General features: G+C 41.6%; 1 protein-coding gene across 2 annotated transcripts in view; it reads right to left on the bottom strand.

Annotated features, from left to right (window-relative positions):
* Positions 1-23,905, bottom strand: part of LOC139420812 (rho GTPase-activating protein 26-like) — a 124,009-nt gene that overhangs the window by 2,503 nt on the left and 97,601 nt on the right. Inside the window, exons 21-23 of one of the 2 annotated variants that reach the window (XM_071171106.1) lie at positions 1,810-1,845; positions 1,327-1,422; positions 412-503 (exon numbers count right to left, since the gene is read on the bottom strand). In XM_071171106.1, the coding sequence (XP_071027207.1) occupies positions 412-503; positions 1,327-1,422; positions 1,810-1,845 (224 nt within the window). The remainder of the gene's footprint in view (positions 1-411; positions 504-1,326; positions 1,423-1,809; positions 1,846-23,905) is intronic. The other variant, XM_071171107.1, reaches the window with a different exon arrangement.

Here is a 23,905-nt window from a genome sequence, read left to right as displayed (position 1 = left end):
GTCTACGGTAAATGTCATTCTAATTGGTGAGATGCACATTTCTCCTCCTCAGCTAGCTTTAATATTATTTGAATGTGGTTTTCATAAGAACAAGTGGGGGGGTCAGTGTAAATAAGGCTGTGGTTGCGGGACGATTAAGATAAGGTACGAGTGGATCACTGGACCCTGGAAGCCTGGCTAGGATCAGATTCATCCCTGTAGAAGATTAAAAAAAGGCAAGCCTCCTTGCTGCTGCTCCTCCACCACCACACACTGGTACCAGGGAGGATGAAGAAGAGGGAGGAATACTCACATTGCAGGCCAGCCGAAAACCCACGGTTAATTTCTCCTCTGACCAATCAATGTAAGGTTTTAGAATAATACCATCCCACATTTGTCTTTTAGATAACAGTCACACTGGTCCATACTCACCATTTTCAAAGACGGTCCCTGCGATGAACGAGAGCTCAGAGATGTGCTCCGCCTTGCAGGCGTAGAGGGCCCTAGCCTTCCTGCCTGGGACACTAAAAAGGGAGAGGGAGAATGACATGTTATAATCCAACTCACCAGAATATCACATTGGGCACTGAGTGTCCCTCCACTCCTAACTATCTCTTGGGAGCAATGAAAGGTAAAGCACCGACTGTGTCAGTGTCTCATAACATCATCATTGCTCCCGTATGGAAAGTCTCGGTGTGCCTACAATTCACTTTTCCCCCCATAATCATCGGCCATATAAATACATTCATATAGTTGGACAAGAAACTATGTCCTTGTAAAGCAAAATGCAGCAATGAATTATGCTATAAATCTGGCTGCAAGAGTTAACGTCAGGAGACTTATTTCCCGACAGATATTTACACAGCTACCAAAAAATGGCCCAAGGTTAATCTAAACCTGTCTAGACCCGACTCCTGGTATTTATAATCTGGAGTTCATCTGAATTACCTGGCTACATGCATAGAAACCTTTGGAAGCCTGATAGACTGGCTGTAAAGTGCATTAACCAAAGATGAGCCCTTGACCCACGTTAATAAACACCATTTTCACACTACTGAGCTGACTCAAGCTGTACTTTGCGGGCCTGGTTACACATCGGCCGTAGTTGCTGGATTCTTGTTGGGAAGGAAATAATGAATCCGAGCTAGTACAGTGCCGTTCAAGTTGGCAGGATAGTGTGGAAAGGTTAAGCCTCAGAGTGATCAGGAACTGTCAGTTATCATGCACGGTGGTGGGGGAGAAGAGGAGGGAGTGCAGCAGTGCAAAGCTCCAGAATTAGCATTGTGGGTAAGGAGGTGCGAGCGAAGCTGGAGTGGTGGGCAGAGTTGGCGTGTCGTGGTGACACACCTGATGGGGGAGGAGTCACTGGAGGTGGAGGAGGCCGGCTGGGGGCTGGAGGATGCAGAGAACATCGGCCAGGAGGGGGAGCGCGGTGAGGCTGGGCTGAGAGACACACAAACAACAGCCACAATGACTACAGTGACAGCATGAAGTGGCTATATCCAGTATTGAGTGCAGGGACGTGAGGCAAACTGGACAGGCCACATACAGGCATCAAGTGGAACTAATCATCAGCTGGAATTTGGTTGTTCTTTGTTGGTTTTATATGATGACAATTCCCACTACACTCGAGTGGTTGTAGTTTGATGGCATCTGTGATAAAATATATAATGTGGAACTGGTAAGTACTTGCAACAATGATGCATGGTGATGTGTTATTGTGACTGCACAGACACATCTTGCCTCATGCAATAACTGAACTGTCGTGTTATTGGTGATGGATTTGCGTCATTGGTTAGTGACGAAAGGGCGGGAAGAAGACATCCATACCTCATTGGGATACTGGTGCGGCTCTTTGGGTTCAGCCTGGAGTCACAAAGGGAGGAGATCGAGTTAGTCATGCTGCTTCACATTACAGTTGAATACAGTGGTTATATAAGGCAGGCTGAAGCCTATATTTAATATATGGGCACTGTGCTTCTACACAGTATGTGCTGTCAGATTTAGAAACATGTCCATCAGTGACAAAAGTGCAGACCACAAATAACACTTTCAACATAGCTTCCGCATAGCTAGCTTTGCCTGCTGCAACGTAACACCCTTCAGAAACTCACTGACCCAATCTGCCCTGCGTGAAAATGCCCCAGGCCACACGGATACACCAACATAGCAGGCATGTGGCTAGATGGCTGCGAGCTAGTCAACATTCAATGAAGAGTTTGTTTGTTGGTATGTGTTAGAGCGTGCGCGCGCCACTGCCAAACAGAATACAAATAGAGTGGAGAATAGTAACGTTTATCATCCCTATGCCTCTCAGTCATCTCTCCATCCCTCTCTCTCCCCCCAGTCATCCCTCCTTCCCAGCAATGGAGCTGGAGATTCATTCATTCTCTCTCTCTCTCTCTCTCTCTCTCTCTTTCTCTCTCTCTCTCTCCCTCTCTCCCTCCCTCCACAGGAGTGTGATATCGACATGCAACCTACTCCGTCCGTCAGTGATCACGGTGACATGGGGATGGGCCCTGGTAAGATTGCCAACATGAGAGGTGGTGGGGGAGGGTTGTGCACCAAGGAGCAGGGGAGGGGAGGGGTTCCCAATATATTGGGTTCCCAATATATGGCCATCGATGTACAAATCCAGGATCATTTAATTCATACGCATCAATCCCATTATTTATAGGCTGCAACTGATTCCTCTTCAGTGATTCCAGCTAGTGTTGCCATAGTGATGACATTGAGTAATTTTGTAATGAACTCAAACACACTAAATCACATACCAAGGTGTACAGATCAATTGTTTTGTCATTTAAAAAAAATATTTTAAACACATTTTTATAATCTACTTCATGTACATCTCTCTCCCTTTATTTGTCTACCATGTTTTATTTAAAAGTGTATTTTGAATGCATCTTTCAACACCACTGTATATGTCTAGCCTAGCAGCACATTTCTCCTCCTCCTCCCAGAGCGGCACACTACCCCTGAGCTGGCTTAATGAAATTGATCCCACGCTTTTTTCACAGACTCCATCAATCTCGACATCATTAAATTACATAGTGCCAGGCCCAGAGAGCTTTATACAATGGGGTTTCAACACTGCCAGACTAAATACAAATGACCCCCCTAGGTTACTCAGCTGCCTCTGGTCAAATGTAATGCAGGGTATTACTGCTCAGGGTGCCTTGTTGCATGAATAGGGAGAACACAGGAAGGGGATGGCAGGACATACAATCACCAATAGATGTCATGTTTATTTTGATAAATACACTACAGTACCTTGCAGGCCATTCGTTTTACTGGGCCATTATGGCTACATTATGGAGTAGAGTACAGTGATGCACTTGAAAGCTAGTATTTAATTTGACACAGGAGGTTTCCATCTCTCTGTTGACTGTGCAGATGTCATACTCTGCTCACTGGAATTTCTCTGGAACCTTCTTGGTTCTAAATGCTGAAACTGTGTTAATTTGTGGCCGCATTAGACATTGGTCTCCTATGATCTATGAGCTCTACATTACACAGAGCATACAAAATCTCAACACTGATAACGCAATAATACTGGTTTGTATCTACTGTATATAGTGCTTTCCGCTAAGTCTCAAATGAAGGTGGATCATTTTAAATATGCTATTGGAAGATGAAAAAAGGTGGTTAATTAATCTATATGGTCCAAATAATGATGACCAACACTTCTTCTAGAATATTTACTCATCTATTGAGCTCACAAGCAACAAATTACAGTCGTGGCCAAAAGTTTTGAGAATGACACAAATATAAATTTTCACAAAGTTTGCTGCCTCAGTTTGTATAATGGCAATTTGCATATACTCCAGAATGTTATGAAGAGTGATCAGATGAATTGCAACTAATTACAAAGCCACTCTTTGCCATGCAAATGAACAGAATCCCCCCCCAAAAAATTCCAATGCATTTCAGGCCTGCCACAAAAGGACCAGCTGACATCATGTCAGTGATTCTCTCGTTAACACAGGTGTGTGTTGACGAGGACAAGGCTGGAGATCTCTCTGTCATGAGTTTGAATAACAGACTGGAAGCTTCAAAAGGAGGGCGGTGCTTGGAATCATTGTTCTTCCTCTGTCAACCATGGTTACCTGCAAGGAAACACGTGCCGCCATCATTGCTTTGCACAAAAAGGGCTTCACAGGCAAGGATATTGCTGCCAGTAAGATTGCACCTAAATCAACCATTTATGGGATCATCAAGAACTTCAAGGAGAGCGGTTCAATTGTTGTGAAGAAGGCTTCAGGGCGCCCAAGAAAGTCCAAAAAAAGCCAGGACCGTCTCCTAAAGTTGATTCAGCTACTGGATTGGGGCACCACCAGTACAGAGCTTGCTCAGGAATGGCAGCAGGCAGGTGTGAGTGCATCTGCACGCACAGTAAGTTGAAGACTTTGGAGGATGGCCTGGTGTCAAGAAGGGCAGCAAAGAAGCAACTTCTCTCCAGGAAAAACATCAGGGACAGACTGATATTCTGCAAAACGTACAGGGATTGGACTGCTGAGGACTGGGGTAAAGTCATTTTTTCTGATGAATCCCCTTTCCAATTGTTTGGGGCATCCAGAAAAAAGCTTGTCCAGGGAAGACAAGGTGAGCGCTACCATCAGTCTTGTGTCAATAAAGCATCCTGAGGCCATTCATGTGTGGGGTTGCTTCTCAGCCAAGGGAGAGGGCTCACTCACAATTTTGCCTAAGAACACAGCCATGAATAAAGAATGGTACCAACACATACTCCGAGAGCAACTTCTCCCAACCATCCAGGAACAGTTTGGTGACGAACAATGCCTTTTCCAGCATGATGGAGCACCTTGCCATAAGGCAAAAGTGACAACTAAGTGGCTCGGGGAACAAAACATCGATATTTTGGGCGCATGGCCAGGAAACTCCCCAGACCTTAATCCCATTGATAACTTGTGGTCAATCCTCAAGAGGCGGGTGGACAAACAAAAACCCACAAATTCTGACAAACTCAAAGCATTGATTATTTTGTGTCATTCTCAAAACTTTTGGCCACGACTTGTACTCTATTATTATGCTGGGAGATTATAATACAGTTCTAAGTACCCCAATGGATCGTAAGTATATGTTCTCTTTTCAGTCTCTTCCATTTCCACTAACTGATGTTAACTGTAAGGAGTTTTCTATTACTAATAGTGTAAAATCAACATCTGTACAGAAATACTTGTGTGAGGGCCAAATTGTATAGGAGGAACTTCTTGATGCAATTACAGTCTTTATGCCAGGGAAAACTCCAGGGCTGGATGGCATACCAGTTGAGGTATATGAAACTTTAAAAAAAACATTTTTTATTTAACTAGGCAAGCCAGTTCAGAACAAATTCTTCTTTACAATGACGGCCTGCCCTGGACAACGCTGGGCCAAAGATGTTATACAGCCTGGATTTGAACCAGGGACTGTAGTGACACCTCCTGCACTGAGATGCAGTGCCGTAGACCGCTGCACCACTCAGGATCATTGATCAACGCAAAGATCCACTATGTTTTAACCACTCCTATAAAAATGGTAAACTATCATGGACATAGCAAGCAGGTTTGATTTCACTATCACTGAAACAGGATCCATGTGGTAAGTATAAAGATCCAGTCAATTCAAAAAGCTGGAGGCCCCTTACAATTCAGAGTTGTGAAGCAGTGTTGTGAAGCAGTGCTGTGAAGCAGTGTTGTGAAGCAGTGTTGTGAAGCAGTGTTGTGAAGCAGTGTTGTGAAGCAGTGTTGTGAAGCAGTGTTGTGAAGCAGTGTTGTGAAGCAGTGTTGTGAAAAAGAGTTGTGAAGCAGTGTTGTGAAGCAGAGTTGTGAAGCAGTGTTGTGAAGCAGTGTTGTGAAGCAGAGTTGTGAAGCAGTGTTGTGAAGCAGTGTTGTGAAGCAGTGTTGTGAAGCAGTGTTGTGAAGCAGGATTAAAAAGGTGTGGTTGAATATTATTCATCCTGATCAGATAGATTGTTTTACATGGAAGATGATATAGACAAGTACATGAAACAATAGAACACTATAAAAAAAAACTAGGTCACCAGGTCTGGTATTCATACCAGATTTTGAAAAGGCTTTTGATAAAGTATGTCTAGAATTTAGATATAAATGCCTGGACTATTTTAATTTTGGAGAATCTCTTATACAATGGGTCAAAGTTATGCATAGTAACTCCAGGTGTAAAATAGTAAATAATGGCTACTTCTCAGAAAGTATTATACTGTTGAGAAGTTAAACAGTGTTGTCCACTGTCGGCCTGACCACTCAAATTTCCTCTTAAATCCGCAATATGGATCCCTGCACAGCCTATCTGGATTACAATCAAACCATAACCATGTAGTTTACCGATAAAATGGTCTGACAGTGAAGTGGACATACTCGGTATTCATGTACCTAAAGAAATAAAGGAACATACTACAACACATTTTTACAGAAAGTTTGCAAGAATAGATGGGATCTTGCTACGATGGAAAAGTAAATATCTGTCTATTTGTAGAAAAATCCCCCTGATTAATTACTTAGTCATATCCCAGTTTACCTATTTACTTACGGCCCTGCCTACGCCGAAGAATTTGGCTTTTAAATGATTTAAGAAAAAAATATTTCACTTTATTTGGAATGGCAAGTAATGAATATGAGTTTGGTATTGCTATTTTATTAGGATCCCCATTAGCTGTTGCAAAAGCATCAGCTCCTCTTCCTGGGGTTCACATAAAACATGAAACATGACATAATACAGAACATTAATAGACAAGAACAGAATTACATAAATAAATAAAAAATAAATACAGTGCCTTCGGGAAGCATTCAGACACTTTTTCCACATTTTGTTACATTACAGCCTTATTATAAAATGTATCAAATACATTTTAAAAACTCAACAATCTACACACAATACCTCATAAAGCGAAAACAGGTTTTTAGAATTTTGTGCAAATCTATGAATTTTTAAAAACAGGAATAGCTTTTTTACATAAGTATTCAGACCCTTTGCTATGAGACTCAAACTTGAGTTCAGGTACATCCTGTTTCCATTGATCATCCTTGAGATGTTTCTACAACTTGAGTTCACCTGTGGTAAGTTCAATTGATTGAACATGATTTGGAAAGGAACACACCTGTCTATATAAGGTCCCACAGTTGACAGTGCATGTCAGAGCAAAAACCAAGCCATTAGTTCGAAGGAATTGTCCGTAGAGCTTCGAGACAGGATTGTGTCGAGGCACATATCTGGGGAAGGGTACCAAAGCATTTCTGCAGAATTTAAGGTCTCAAAGAACACAGTGGTTTCCATAATTCTTAACTGGAAGAGGTTTGGAATCACCAATCTTCCTGGAGCTGGCCGCCCAGCCAAACTGAGCAATCTTGGTCAGGGAGGTAAAAAATAATCCATTGGTCCCTCTGACAGAGCTTTAGGGTTCCTCTGTGGAGATGGGAGAACCTTCCAGAGAGACAAACGTCTCTGCAGCACTCCACCAATCAGGCCTTTATGGTAGAGTGGCCAGACAGAAGCCACTCCTCAGTAAATGGCACATGACGGCACCTAAATACTCTCAGACCATGAGAAACAAGATTCTCCGGTCTGATAAAACCTAGATTGAACTCTTTGGCTAGAACGCCAAGCGTCACATCTGGAGGAAACCTGGCACCATCCCTACGGTGAAGCATGGTGGTGGCAGAATCATGCTGTTTTCAACGGCAAGGACGGGGAGACAAGTCAGGATCAAGGCACGGATGAACGGAGCAAAGTACAGAAACACTTAATGAAAACCTGCTCCAAAACTCTCAGGATCTCAGACTGAGGTGAAGGTTTACCTTCCAACAGGACAACAGCCCTAAGCACACATCCAAGACAATGCAGGAGTGGCTTCGGGACAAGTCTCTGAATGTCTTTGAGTGGCCCAGCCAGAGCCCGGACTTTAACCAGATCGAACATCTCTGGAGAGACATGAAAATAGCTGTGCAGCAACGCTCCCGATCCAACCTGACAGAGCTTGAGAGGATCTGCAGAGAAGAATGAGAAAAACTCCCCAAATACAGGTGTGCCAAGCTTGTAGCGTCATACCCTAGAAGACTCGAGGCTGTAATTGCTGCCAAAGGTGCTTCAACAAAGTACTGAGTAAAGGGTCTGAATACTTATGTAAATGTAATATTTCCGGGTTTTATTTTATTATAAATTCTAAAAACCTGTTTTTGCTTTGTCATTATGGGGTATTGTGTATAGATTGATGAGGGGAAAAAAACAATTTAATACATTTTAGAATAAGGTTGTAACTAGAGGTCGACCGATTATGATTTTTCAACGCCGATGCCGATTATTGGAGGACCAAAAAAAGCAGATAACAATTAATCGGACAATTTTTTATTTTTTATTTGTAATAATGACAATTACAACAATACTGAATGAACACTTATTTTAACTTAATATAATACAGCACTAAAATGAATTTAGCCTCAAATAAATAATGAAACATGTTCAATTTGGTTTAAATAATGCAAAAACAAAGTGTTGGAGAAGAAAGTAAATGTCACACCCTGACCATAGTTTGCTTTGTATGTTTCTATGTTTTGGTTGGTCAGGGTGTGAGCTGGGTGGGCATTCTATGTTACATGTCTAGTTTGTCTAGTTCTATGTTTGGCCTGATATGGTTCTCAATCAGAAGCAGGTGTTCGTCATTGTCTCTGATTGGGAACCATATTTAGGTAGCCTGTTTGGTGTTGGGTTTTGTGGGTGATTGTCCTTAGTGTCTTGATGTCCTTGTTCTGTGTGTATGTGCACCAGTATTAGGCTGTTTCGGTTTTCGTTACGTTTATTGTTTTGTAGTTTTATATTGGATTCGTGTTGCTTCAGTTTCATTAAACATGGATCGAAATAGCCACGCCGCATTTTGGTCTGACTCTCTTTCACATACAGAAAACTGTGACAGTAAAAGTGTAATATGTGCCATGTAAGAAAGCTAACGTTTAAGTTCCTTGCTCAGAACATGAGAACATATGAAAGCTGGTGGTTCAATATTCCCAGGTAATAAGTTTTAGGTTGTAGTTATTATAGGAATTATAGGGCTATTTCTCTCTATACCATTTGTATTTCATTAACCTTTGACTATTGGCTGTTCTTATAGGCACTTTAGTATTGCCAGTGTAAAAGTATAGCTTCCGTCCCTCTCCTCGCTCCTACCTGGGCTCGAAACAGGAACACAACGACAACAGCCACCCTCGAAGCAGCGTTACCCATGCAGAGCAAGGGGAACAACCACTCCAAGTCTCAGAGTGAGTGACGTTTGAAACGTTATTAGCGCGCACCGCTCTAACTAGCTAGCCATTTCACATTGGTTACACCAGCCTAATCTTGGGAGTTGATAGGCTTGAAGTCATAAACAGCTGCTGGCAAACACACAAGTGCTGTTTGAATGAATGCTAACGAGCCTGCTGCTGCCTACCATCACTCAGTCAGACTGCTCTATCAAATCATACAGTTGGACAAGGCAGTTTAAAATAAGAATGTGTTCTTATTAATAAAAATATAATACAAATGTAATTGATACATGTGGATGATCTTGTTCCTGTAGTGTTTGTAAATACCCTGGTAGGTTGATTAATAACCTGAACCAGATTACATGCACTGGTTACAGTGAGAAGCTTCCTCTTGAACAGACAGCTTGATGAACACCAGTCAAAATGCAGTTCCCCAATAAAGTAGACCTCTTTGTTTACATCACATACACTATCAAGCATTTTACACATATTATTTAGATACTGACTGTTAGCATTTGGTGGCCTATAGCAACACCCCAAAAGAAAATGCTTTAGACGTGCCAAGTGAACCTGCAACCACAACACTTCAATAACACTTGACATAAGATCTTATCTAAGCATTACAGGGATGTGGCTCTGAATATATACAGCAACACCTCACCCATAAGCATTTCTGTTTCTTCTATAGACGTTATATCCTTGTATTGCTACTGCTGTATCATCAAATTAATTATATAAGTGAGTCTCAGAAATGGCTAATATATGAATGTTATCTGATGTTATTGATGTTATTGATCAGGTATTGATTTCATGAATCTTATTTCTAAGGCTATACATATTAATATAATATAATATATTGTTGTTTCCTAACTTCACCACCCGTCAGAAAGTCCAAGACCCAGTTGCACAGGGCGAGGTTGAGACCCAGGGCCTCCAGCTTGATGATGAGTTTGGAGGGTACTCTGGTGTTCAATGCTGAGCTATAGTCAATGAACAGCATTCTTACATAGGTATTATTGTTGCCCAGAAGGGATAGGGCAGTGTGCAGTGTGATGGCGATTGTGACATCTGTGGACCTGTTGGGGCGGTATGCAAACTGAAATGGGTCTAGGGTGGCCGGTAAGGTAGCAGTGATATATATCCTTGATTAACCTCTCAAAGCACTTCATGATGACAGAAGTGAGTGCTACCTACGGGGATGTAATAATTTACATTCTTTTTTTTTATTTTTATTTTTTTTAATTTTACCCCTTTTTCTCCCCAATTTCGTAGTATCCAATTGTTGTAGTAGCTACTATCTTGTCTCATCGCTACAACTCCCGTACGGGCTCGGGAGAGACGAAGGTTGAAAGTCATGCGTCCTCCGATACACAACCAACCAACCCGGAAGCCAGCCGCACCAATGCGCCGGAGGAAACACCGTGCACCTGGCCACCTTGGTTAGCGCACACTGCGCCCAGCCCGCCACAGGAGTCGCTGGTGCGCGATGAGACAAGGACACCCCTACTGACCAAGCCCTCCCTAACCCGGGCGACGCTAGGCCAATTGTGCGTCGCCCCACGGACCTCCCGGTCGTGGCCGGTTTTGACAGAGCCTGGGCGCGAACCCAGGGACTCTGATGGCACAGCTGGCGCTGCAGTACAGCGCCCTTAACCACTGCGCCACCCGGGAGGCCCTATCTTTGCCTTCTTGGGTACAGAAACAATGGTAGCCATCTTGAAGCATGTGGGGACAACAGACTGGGATAGGGAGCGATTGAATGTCCGTAAACACACCAGCCAGCTGGTCTGCACATGCTCTGAGGACACAGCTAGGGATGCCGTCCAGGCCAGCAGCCATGCAAGGGTTAACAAGTTTAAATGTTTTACTCATGTCAGACACGGAAAAGGAGAAGGAGAAGGGGGGGGGCGCAGTCTTTGTTAGTGAGCCGCGACGGTGGCACTGTATTATCCTCAAAGTGGGCAAAGGTGTTTAGTTTGTCTGGAAGCGTGACGTCGGTGTCTGTGACGTGGCTGTTTTTGTTTTTGCAGTCTGTGATTTCCTGTAGACCCTGCCACATACGTCTCGTGTCTGAGACGTTGAATTGAGACTCCACCTTGTCCCTGCACAGGCATTTCGCTTGTTTGATTGCCTTGTGGAGGGAATAACTACACTGTTTAAATTCAGCCATATTTACAGACCTCTTTCTTTTATGTGAATAGCTATTGGGAATAGGCAATTTATGCAACTGTTATTGAGGCTTTGACTGGCCCTGTTGAGTGATGTCTCTGTGTACAACTGGCTGAGTGGGAGAAAAGGAAATGTTTGAGGTCTGAGTCACCAGGTACTTGTTTTTTCTCTTCCTTGCTCTACAGCTCTCCTTCTAATAAAACATAATAGATGAGGAAGAAACAATAACAGCTGAGATCCCCAGAGGAAAAGACCTTGACCCTGCCATGGGGTCATCGCTGAGGCCAACCAAAGGACCTGTAAGGTTCAACTTAACCAAAACAGACATGGTTTTCTGAGGTTTGTGTAAAATCATAATTCCGCCATCTGATAAAACTACAAAGACGACCGAGACGAAACTGAAGGCGCATTAGTAAAAGTTGTATCACTTTCAGAGGCTGTTTTGGATGGCCTGAACCTTTGACCCCTAAGTACGCCTCTTTACTGAGGTTTCCACTGAGGTCAGGGGCAAGCTTTTCCTAGTACTTCTTAGCGTTACCAGGATTACTATTTCTGAGCCATGGTACTGCTAAACAGCTTATCAGATTTAAAGGTTCCAGGGTCTCTGTCTTCATTCAGAAAATCTAATCAAAATGTTTGTATAGTCAAACAAGTGCTGTGTTAAAATAACTTGTATGGCAGTTCGTGGTGCCAACCGTTCACTGTCTAGCATCCTGGCTATTTTGAAGCAGTCTTTGAAGGGTAGTATTGGATCTGATTGGCTAATGGCTAGGTTTTCCCAGACTTGACCACTGTCAATTGACAGGTTTGAAAGAGGGACCCTTTCAGCCACCATGTAAAAGCCAGCTATTAAAGAACAACTCCGCTCCTTTTAACACTTTGGTTGTTATTATGAAGTCTTTAATGATTCCTACACAGTTTTAGTGTAATTTTATGATTTCATGTCTATCGACTGGTTATTGATGAGCAAAACCAGAAATTGCTTCTCTGTGACTTTTTCCAAGTAGGATCCCTGAGATGATTAATACGATAAATGAAGGGCAGTCATTCTCAGCGATCAATATAACCCGTCTGTAGTTTTATGATCATATTGGAACTCCCTGCTATATGTTGCTCTGGTCGTCTTTGTCTAATAACATCTGTAAATATTTATTTAGCCTAGTTCTACAATTTTTCTTCTTAAAATGTCATTTTAAACCTAACCTTAATCACACTGCTAATCTAACCTTAACCTTCATTTCCCAACTGTTCTAAACTTTTTAGAAATGGCAAGTTAATTTTCTCATCCATAAATGCATCTCAAGTGCAAATACTGTTCAGCAGCTTAAATCAGCAGGATGGGGGGCATTTTTATTAGGAGGGACGTCTACCATGGATCGCTAAAATAATGATCATGATTATCAATTGAAATACTATGGGGACACCTATACATCTGGCAGCCAAACACGAATCACTTACTTTTGATTATGAATGTTGATGAAAAACAGATTTGGCTCATTAATCTATATGGTCCAAATTAGGATGATCCACACTTCTTCTAAAACATTTTGACCAATCTATTGAACTTGCACAATCAAATCATTATGGTTGAAGACTATAACACAGTGTTAGGTACCTCAATGGACTGTAAAGGAAATCACTCTACAAACTATCATCAACATGCCCGTAAGGAGATCACAAATATTATGGACACATTAGAAATAGTGGATATTTGGAAACTAAAAAACCCTGACTTAGTGAGATATACGGTACATGGAGGATACTTGATCAAACTAGTCGTCTTGACTACTTTCTTGTCTCTTTCTTTCTTGCATCAAATGTTAAAAAAAGTATTGATAGGAGACATAATAAGATCAGATCACCATCTAACTTGAATCAAAGTCTACTGGAGGACAACTTGTTCTTAACTAAAACAAAATCATTTATACCAGACTTTCTCCAGTACAATATAGGTTCAGCAAATCCCTTACAGTGAAATGCTTACTTACGAGCCCCTAACCGACAGTGTAGTTAAACAAAATATGGATAAGAATAAGAGATAAAAGTAAAAAGTAATTAACCTCTCTGGGATATGTGGGACGCTAGCGTCCCACCTGGCCAAAAGCAAGGGAAAATGCAGAGTGCCAAATTCAAATAAATTACTATAAAAATCAAACTTTCATTAAATCTCACATGTAAGATACCAAATTAAAGCTACATGTATTGTGAATCCAGCCAACATGTCAGATTTCAAAAAGTATTTTCGGCGAAAGCAAACGATGCTATTATCTGAGGATAGCACCATCGTAAACAAAGAGAGAAAAGCATATTTCAACCCTGCAGGCGCGACACAAAACGCAGAAATAAAAATATATTTCATGCCTTACCTTTGACGAGCTTCTTCTGTTGGCACTCCATCATGTCCCATAAACATCACAAATGGTTATTTTGTTCGATTAATTCCGTGGATATATATCCAAAATGTCCATTTATTTGGCGAGTTTGATCCAGAAAAACACCGGTTCCAACTTGCGCAACGTGACTACAAAATATCTCAAAAGTTACCTGTAAACTTTGCCAAAACATTTCAAACAACTTTAGGTATTTTTTATGTAAATAATCGATAAAACTGAAGACGGGATGCTCTGTGTTCAATACAGGAGGGAAACAAACTGTAGCTAGCTTTCTGGTCACGCGCCTCTATCTAACAGTACACGACAAATGACCCTTGTTCTGAACAGAGTTACTTCTTCATTACAAAAAGGAAAAACCTCAACAAATGTCTAAAGACTCGTGACATCCAGTGGAAGTGGTAGGAACTGCAATAAGGTCCATTAGAAATCTGGATTCCTAATGAAAACCCATTGAAAAGAGAGTGACCTCAAAAAACAAATTTGAATGGTTTCTCTTCGAAGTTTCGCCTGCTAAATAAGTTCTGTTATACTCACAGACATGTTTCAAACAGTTTTAGAAACTTTAGAGTGTTTTCTATCCAAATTGAATAATATGCATAATATGCATATCTTATCTTCTGCGGATGAGTAGCAGGCAGTTGAATTTGGGCATGCATTTCATCCGGATGAGAAAATACTGCCCCCTGTCACCAAGAAGTTAAAGAGCAGCAGTAAAAAATAACAATATATACAGGGGGATGGTTAGTTGAGGTAGTTGAGGTAGTATGTACATGTAGGTAGAGTTAATTAAAGTGACTATGCATAGATGACAACAGAGAGTGGCAATGCAAATAGTTTGGGTAGCCATTTGACTAGATGTTCAGGAGTCTTATGGCTTGAGGCTAGAAGCTGTTAAGATGCCTCTTGGACCTAGATAAGTGTATCATATTATGTATTATGTTAAAAGAGGACTCAGTAAAACACTTGCTGTTAGGAATCTATCAAATTATAGTACTTTTGTTTTTAGGTCTGTGCCGGTCCAGTTTTGTTTTGGTCGGTTTGTTTTTATTTATTGAAATATATTTTTATTTCTGCGTTTTGTGTCGCGCCTGCAGGGTTGAAATATGCTTTTCTCTCTTTGTTTACGGAGGTGCTATCCTCAGATAATAGCATCGTTTGCTTTCGCCGAAAATACTTTTTGATGTTAAGATGCCTCTTGGACCTAGATAAGTGTACCATATTATGTATTATGTAAAAAAACACAACTTTTACATTACCCTACAGTTTACCTGTAAAATGACCTGACGGTGAAGTAGACATACTTGGTATTCATATCACAAAATATGTAAATGAGCTCTCCACAAAAAAATTCAATTAAAAAAAATTTAATAATACCAAGATCTTGCAACCATTTTCTATTTATGGAAAATTGCACAGATTAACTCCTTAGTCATATCTCAGTTTACTCACTTACTTATGGCGCTGCCTGCTCCTGAGGATTTGTTTTTTCAAATAAAAAATATCTGGGATGCTAAACCAGACATGATAAAGCGTACCTATCTATATAATGAATACTGTATGAACTGGGATCATTAAATATAACATATAAAATGGTTCTCAAGTAGATTAAGAAAAGCTCATACCTTGTTTAAAAATTGGCTTCTTGCCTTTGTACAGATTGCCATACCTAATTTTTGATTAACTGAAAATGGCACCTTGTTCAAAGTATCTCCCTTTTACAAACAACGAAGAACTGGTTTAAATTTATATTTCAGCCCCCAGAAATGTTTTTTAACAAATATTACAACAAATATTATGGTTGAATTCAAATGTGCTGGTTGATAAAATAACTGTATTTATGGAAAATATATTTTAAGGGGTATTTTGTTTTTAAATTATATTGTAAATTGTAATGGTAGAGTTATGTATTTCATGGAGCTATCGGAATTGTATGGGAAGGTCTGCTCAATACAAGATTAGAACCAATGGATTACAGCACTACTCCAAAAATGGAGGAGGCAGGTGGCAGAGGGAGGAGGTAGGGAACTGGTCTGTTTGCCCAATATAAAGGATAAACACTGGCGGAGGAACAAAAATAGCATTCTTAGGAAAGTAAACCAGTTTCATTTGACCAGGATGTTGAAAGCTGTGCCATACAGATTGCAAAATAGCTGGGAAGATATTTTTTATTTACCAATTCCATGGCACAGTGTGTATGAGTTGATATATAAAACAACGCAAAACTCAAGACTGTGCTTTTCATCAAAAATTATTGTACAGAATTCTTGCCACCAACAACATTTTGAATATTTGGGGCATACAATCATCGCATCTCTACAGATTTTTCTGCGAGACTATAGAATAAATAGACCATTTGTTCTGGTATTGCCCTAAGGTAGCCTGTTTCTGGTCTCGGGTTCAGGAATGGCTGAAAAACCATAACATTAATGTAAAATGAACCCTATAAATAGCATTGTTGGGAGATCTGGAGAGACCTGGTCAGTCAATTACTAATATACTAATACTCTTAGTAAAAGTATTTACAGTGGGGCAACAAGTATTTAGTCAGCCACCAATTGTGCAAGTTCTCCCACTTAAAAAGATGAGAGAGGCCTGTCATTTTCATCATAGGTACACTTCAACTATGACAGACAAAATGAGAAAAAATATCCAGAAAATCACATTGTAGGATTTTTAATGAATTTATTAGCATATTATGGTGGAAAATAAGTATTTGGTCAATAACAAAAGTTTATCTCAATACTTTGTTATATACCCTATGTTGGAAATGACAGAGGTCAAATGTTTTCTGTAAGTCTTTTCACACACTGTTGCTGGTATTTTAGCCCATTCCTCAATGCAGATCTCTTCTAGAGCAGTGATGTTTTGGGGCTGTTGCTGGGCAACACAGACTTTCAACTCCCTCCAAAGATTTTCTATGGGGTTGAGATCTGGAGACTGGCTAGGTCACTCCAGGACCTTGAAATGCTTCTTACGAAGCCACTCCTTCGTTGCCCGGGCGGTGTGTTTGGGATCATTGTCACGCTGAAAGACCCAGCCACGTTTCATCTTCAATGCCCTTGCTGATGGAAGGAGGTTTTCACTCAAAATCTCACGATACATGGCCCCATTCATTCTTTACTTTACACTGATCAGTCGTCCTGGTCCCTTTGCAGAAAAACAGCCCCAAAGCATGATGTTTCCACCCCCATGCTTCACAGTAGGTATGGTGTTCTTTGGATGCAACTCAGCATTCTTTGTCCTCCAAACACGACGAGTTGAGCTTTTACCAAAAAGTTATATTTTGGTTTCATCTGACCACATGAAATTCTCCCAATCTTCTTCTGGATCATCCAAATGCTCTCTAGCAAACTTCAGACGGGCCTTGACATGTACTGGCTTAAGCAGGGGGACACGTCTGGCACTGCAGGATTTGAGTCCCTGGCGGCGTAGTGTGTTACTGATGGTAGGCTTTGTTACTTTGGTCCCAGCTCTCTGCAGGTCATTAGGTCACTAGGTCCCCCCATGTGGTTCTGGGACTTTTGCTCACCGTTCTTGTGATCATTTTGACCCCACAGGGTGAGATCTTGCGTGGAGCCCCAGTTCGAGGGAGATTATCAGTGGTCTTGTATGTCTTCCATTTCCTAATAATTGCTCCCACATTTGATTTCTTCAAACCAAGCTGCTTACCTATTGCAGATTCAATCTTCCCAGCCTGGTGGTCTACAAGGTCTACAATTTTGTTTCTGGTGTCCTTTAACAGCTCTTTGGTCTTGGCCATAGTGGAGTTTGGAGTGTGACTGTTTGAGGTTGTGGACAGGTGTCTTTTATACTGATAACAAGTTCAAACAGGTGCCATTAATACAGGTAACGAGTGGACAGAGGAGCCTCTTAAAGAAGAAATTACAGGTCTGTGAGAGCCAGAAATCTTGCTTGTTTGTAGGTGACCAAATACTTATTTTCCACCATAATTTGCAAATAAATTCATTAAAAATCCTACAATGTGATTTTCTGGATTTTTTTTTCTAATTTTGTCTGTCATATTTGAAGTGTACCTATGATGAAAATTACAGGCCTCTCTCATCTTAAGTAGGAATACTTGCACAATTGGTGGCTGACTAAATACTTTTTTGTCCCAATGTACACCTCAGCCAAATACATTTAAACTCAGTTTTTCACAATTCCTGACATTTAATCCTAGTTAACATTCCCTGTCTTAGGTCAGTTAGGATCACCACTTTATTTTAAGAATGTGAAATGTCAGAGAGAGAATGATTTATTTCAGCTTTTATTTCTTTCATCACATTCCCAGTGGGTCAGAAGTTTACATACACTCAAGTAGTATTTGGTAGCATTGCCTTTAAATTCTTTAACTTGGGTCAAACTTTTCGGGTAGCCTTCCACAAGCTTCCCACAATAAGTTGGGTGAATTTTGGCCCATTCCTCCTGACAGAGCTGGTGTAACTGAGTCAGGATTGTAAGGCCTCCTTGCTCGCACACGCTTTTTCAGTTCTGCCCACAAATATTCAATAGGATTGAGGTCAGGGCTTTGTGATGGCCACTCTAATACCTTGACTTTGTTGTTCTTAAGCCATTTTGCCACAACTTTGGAAGTATGCTGGGGGTCATTGTCAATTTGGAAGACCCATTTGCGACCTAGCTTTAACTTCCTGACCGATGTCTCGAGATGTTGCTTTCAATGTTGCTTTCCACATCATTTTCCTTCCTCATGTTGCCATCTATTTTGTGAAGTGCACCAGTCCCTCCTGCAGCAAAGCACCCCCACAACATGATGCTGCCACCCCCGAGGTTCACGGTTCGGATGGTGTTCTTCTGCTTGCAAGCCTCTCCCTTTTTCCTCCTAACATAACGATGGTCATTATGGCCAAACAGTTCTATTTTTGTTTCATCAGACCAGAGGACATTTCTCCAAAAGTTCAGGTTATATCGATATAGGACTCGTTTTACTGTGGATATAGATTAGTTTGTACCTGTTTCCTCCAGCATCTTCAGGCCCTTTGCTGTTGTTCTGAGATTGATTTGCACTTGTTGCACCAAAGTACGTTCATCTCTAGGCGTCTCCTTCCTGAGCAGTATGACGGCTACATGGTCCCATGGTGTTTATACTTGCATACTATTGTTTGTACAGATGAACGTGGTACCTTCTGGTGTTTGGAAATTGCTCCCAAGGATGAACCAGACTTGTGAAGGTCTACAATTTTTTCTCTGAGGTCTTGGCTGATTTCTTTTCATTTTCCCATGATGTCAAACAAAGAGGTTAAGCTAGAGTATGATTGTACTAAGCTAGAAGAGCATGATCGTGTTAAGCTAGAGTATGATTGTACTAAGCTAGAAGAGCATGATCGTGTTAAGCTAGAGTATGATTGTACTAAGCTAGCCTCTTGAGACTAGGGGGCAGTATTTGAATTTTTGGAAAAATAACGTCCTCAAAGTAAACGGGCTATTTCTCAGGACAAGATGATAGAATATGCATATAATTGACAGCTTAGGATAGTAAACACACAATATTTTCTGAGAAAAATCCAATCAGGAAGTGACTCTTATTTTGAAACCTCTGCGTTCCTATGCCTCCCTATTGAGCATAGAAAAGGGATATCAACCTGATTCCTTTTTCTATGGCTTCCCTACTGTGTCTACAGTCACAAGACATAGTTTCAGGCTTTTATTTTGAAAAATGAGCGTGAACGACAACATTGCGTCAGTGGTCAGCTGGTGGCTCTCAGAGTGATTTGTGCGTAATAGACAAAGGCGGCCATTGCTCCTCTCGCTACTACTAAGAAGCCAATTGTCCTGGTTGATATATTAACAAATAGATATTTGAAAAACACATTGAGTATTTATTATAAAAAACATTTGCCATGTTTCTGTCGATATTATGGATCTAATTTGGAATATTTTTCGGCGTTCTCGCAATTTCCGTTGGATTTCTCAACAAAACTTGAAGAACAAACGGAGCATTTGCTGTCTAACTGGGAGTCTCGTGAATGAAAACATCCGAAGCTCATCAAAGGTAAACGATTTAATTTGATTGCTTTTCTGATTTTCGTGACCAAGCTGCCTGCTGCTAGATGGACATAATGTTATGCTAGGCTATCGATAAACTTACACAAATGCTTGTCTTGCTTTGGCTGTAAAGCATAATTTCAAAATCTGAGATGACAGGGTGATTAACAAAAGGCTAAGCTGTGTTTCACTATATTTCACTTGTGATTTCATGAATATTTTCTAGTAAGATTTTTTGTCCGTTGCGTTATGCTAATTAGTGTAGTTGATGACAGTTCTCCTGGATCCGGGAGGGGTAGTTCTAAGAAGCTAGAACAGCATGATCGTGTTAAGCTAGAGTATGATTGTACTAAGCTAGAAGAGCATGATCGTGTTAAGTATGAAAAGGAATTGGAATTTAAACAGGATTTGAAGCGTTGAAATCAAGCTGCAACAAGAGCGGCTGGAATTGGTTAGGGATGGAAAGCTCTCGGGGGAGTTTGCTTAGGGAAGGTGACCCTGATTTATCTAGGGGTCGCTCCTCTCTTGGTCATGCCCCGGACACTTTTGATATTGTTGGAAACGTACGGCTGTTGCCAAAATTTTATGAGAAGGACCCTGAGACATTTTTTGTTGTTTTTTGAGTGTGTTGCTGAAACTAGTTGGCCTGATTCTGATTCTGATTCTGCGCTTTAATGTTGCAGTGTGTGTTGACTGGTAAGGTGCAGGAAGCATATTCAGCTCTTAGTGTAGCCGACAGCATCAGCTATGCTAAGGTTAAAATGGTTGTGTTACAGATTTACAAATTGGTTCCTGAGGCTTACCGCCAACAATTTAGAACTTTAAAAAGGGCTGATAAACAGACTCATGTTGAGTTTACAGTTTAATCGCTGGTGTTCTGCCTCTGCAGTTAAGACTTTCCAGGGGCTGTGTGATCTGATTATCCTAGAGCAATTTAAGGATACAATCCCTGATTCAATAGCCACATATATTCATGAACGAAAAGTGATGACTGTCTCTGAAGCTGCGGTTTTGACAAACAAGTATGTTTTGACTCACAAAAGTGGCTTTGCAGAGCCACATATTCAGAGTAAGTGGGAGCGTTCGGAGAGATTTGGTTTTTGCCCACGAGACACTCTGGTTCACAGGCAGAGCTTCATTCATCTAGGGTTGAGCCTGGCTCCTGTGGTAAAGCTGGCTTCTGTCAAGAGTGTCAAGACTGTTCTCAGGGCTAAAGGTAAATGTAGTACTCGCACTGTCCCACATCCGTTCTCTCCTTTCACTCCGTCTCATGCCCAGGTACATGTGAAAGTCCCAATTGACCCAGATTATTTACCTTTCATTACAGAGGGTTTTGTGTCTCTGTTAGGAAGTAACAACCCAGTGCCAGTGAAGATCCTGAGGGACACAGGTGCCTCTGAGTCGTTTGTGTTAGAGTCTTTGTTACCCTTCCCTGATGAGACTGATTCGGGGAACAGTGTTTTAATTAGGGGAATTGGGTTGAACACTGTCAGTTCCCTTGCATAAACTGATGTTGGATTCTGAACTGGTGAAAGTCGAAGTTGTTGTAGGGGTGTGTCCTTCCATTGCCTGTTGAGGATATCAACGTTATCCTTGGGAATAACTTGGCTGGAGAGCGTGTATGGCCCGTTGTGTCTCCACCTCTAGTGGTTTCCGCTAAGCCGTCGTTTGGTGGGATTCCCGATGAGAGCACGCAGAGTGTTCTCTGCGCGAGCGGTGACTCATCCCATGAGCCTGGGCGACCTGGTCACTGCGCCGGGTAACAATAATGTTCTGAAGAAATATGTCACTACTTTCCCTGTTACTACTTTCCCTCCAATCTAATCAAGGAGCAGTTGGCTGACCCCAGAATATAATCATTGCATGACCAAATTTTGCTTGCTGAACAGTTGGGAATTGGTGCCCATGGCTATATTCTCCAGGATGATGTCCTGATGAGAAAATAGGTGCCACGTAGTAGTTGTTTTGTGGGGGAGGCTATTAGTCAGGTTGTTGTACCAGTTAACTTTCGTGAGATGGTGTTGAAAACTTCCCACGATGATGTTGCTGGACATCTGGGCATGAGGAAAACCTGCAATTGCATAATGAGACATTTTTTTCAGCCTAGGTTAAAGAGGGATGTTTCTGCATTCATCAAAACCTGTCACACCTGTCAATTAACGGGTAAACCTAATCAAGCTATTAAGCCGGTACTGCGGTTTCCTCTTCCCGTAGTCAGCCAGCCTTTTGAGTATCTGATTGTTGACTGTGTTAGCCATCTCGCTCTAAGAATGGTAGTAGTTAACTGCTCACTGTGATGTGTCAGACTACTAGGTTTCCTGCTGCCTATCCTCTCCGGTCTATCATGACTAAGTCCGTGCTAAAATCTTTGACTCAGTTTATCTCGCTGTTTGGAATACCTAAGGTTATTCAGAGTGACCGAGGCTCTAATTTCACCTCTAATCTGTTTGGTCACGTTCTCCAACAGCACCATATTAAAACACAATTTGGCTAACGCCTATCACGCGCAGAGTCAAGGAGCGCTGGAACGTTTCTTTGTTGAGAGCTTATTGTACGGAGATGGATAAGGATTGGGAGGAGGGGTTGCCATGGTTACTGTTAGCCGCCAGGGAGGTTTCACAGGAGAGCACAGGTTTCAGTCCAAACGACATAGTGTGTGTGGGCTTCTAGCAGTGCTCCAGGATGGTTGGAAGTCTCCCAAGCCACCTCAGTCCCTGTTATCTTTTGTGATTTCCGGTGATGCCTGATTTCCAGTCACATGGCCAAAGAGAAACTGTCATCTTTACAGCGGAGGATGAAAGGAATATTTGATCGGCGAGCTGAGTCTCGTCACTTTAGTCCAGATGACCAGGTTCTTGCTCTGCCAAATGTTGGTTCTCTTTTTCAAGGTCCATATACGGTTGTGCACCAGTGTACTAGGCAAAACTATCTAGTTGCCACTCTGGGAATGGAGGAAAGAGTACCAACTGTGCCATGTAAATCTACTAAAACCCTATTATGCACGTTCCTCTGGGGCCGAACAGTGGGAGTCCGCAGAGGACCAGTTCTTTTGGCCGGTACTGATACATCGCTGGGTTCTTCTGTTTGTCATGCTGTGTCCGTGCATGTTGAGGAGAAAGTCCCTGGTCCTAACGATTGCGTACTGCAGAGTAGATTGAAAAATTCAGAGTCACTTGATGTTTTGGATAGCCTTCTCGGTCCAGTCATGTACTTTGAGAGCTGTCGTGGTATTGGCTTGAGGGTGAATATACACGGCTGTGACGATAACCAAAGACAATTCTCTAGGGAGGTATTGTGGTCGGCACTTGATTGTGAGGTATTCTAGTTTGGGTGAACAAAAAGACATGAGTTCCTGTACATTACCAGAATCACACCATGCGTAGCTAATCATGAAACACCGCCTCTCTAAAATTCTAAAGTTATTTCCAGCTATATTTAATAATGCAAAGAAAGTTCTGGGCTAATAACGTGATTTTTTTAAATACTGTAAAATTTGCTTAGGAGCCTGAAACAAGGTGGCCATGTCAATCGTTACCATCTAGCTCCTCCTCAGATTTACATGAACACAAGTTATATCAATAAGGGATCATAGCTTTCACCTGAATTCAAGGAAAGAACCGGTGTCCTTAATGTTTTGTACACTCAGTGTATATCTGGAGAAGAGTGTAAAACAATTTCTAGAGTGTTGAAAGTTTCCAGAGCACAGTAGTCTCCATCATTGGGAAATGGAAAAAATATGGAACTACCCAGACTCTGCCTAAAGCTGGCCGTCCGACCAAACTGAGCAACCGGGAAAGAAGGACCTTGGTCAGGGAAGTGACCAAGAACCCAATGACCACTCTGACAGAACTACAGAGTTCCTTAGCTGACATTGGAGAACCTGCCAGAAGGACAACTGTCTCTACAGCACTTCACCAATCTGGGTGGCCAGATGGAAACCACATGACATCCGTTTGTGGCTCAAAATGTATGTCTCATTCAATCTGCCGTGTCGACCTCCTATTCTGAGCAAGGGAGAGTGAGACTTGTGGTCAGCCTCGCTCAGGTGAATCACACTTTTTTAAATGCTGATTTGAATGTCATTGACAAAACAGAAAAGTGTCA

This window comes from Oncorhynchus clarkii, chromosome 12 (assembly GCF_045791955.1).
Source record: "Oncorhynchus clarkii lewisi isolate Uvic-CL-2024 chromosome 12, UVic_Ocla_1.0, whole genome shotgun sequence".
NCBI classification, from domain to species: Eukaryota; Metazoa; Chordata; class Actinopteri; order Salmoniformes; family Salmonidae; genus Oncorhynchus; species Oncorhynchus clarkii.
The sequence above is the reverse complement of the archived record's forward strand: the minus strand, read 5'-3'. Positions and strand labels throughout refer to the sequence as shown.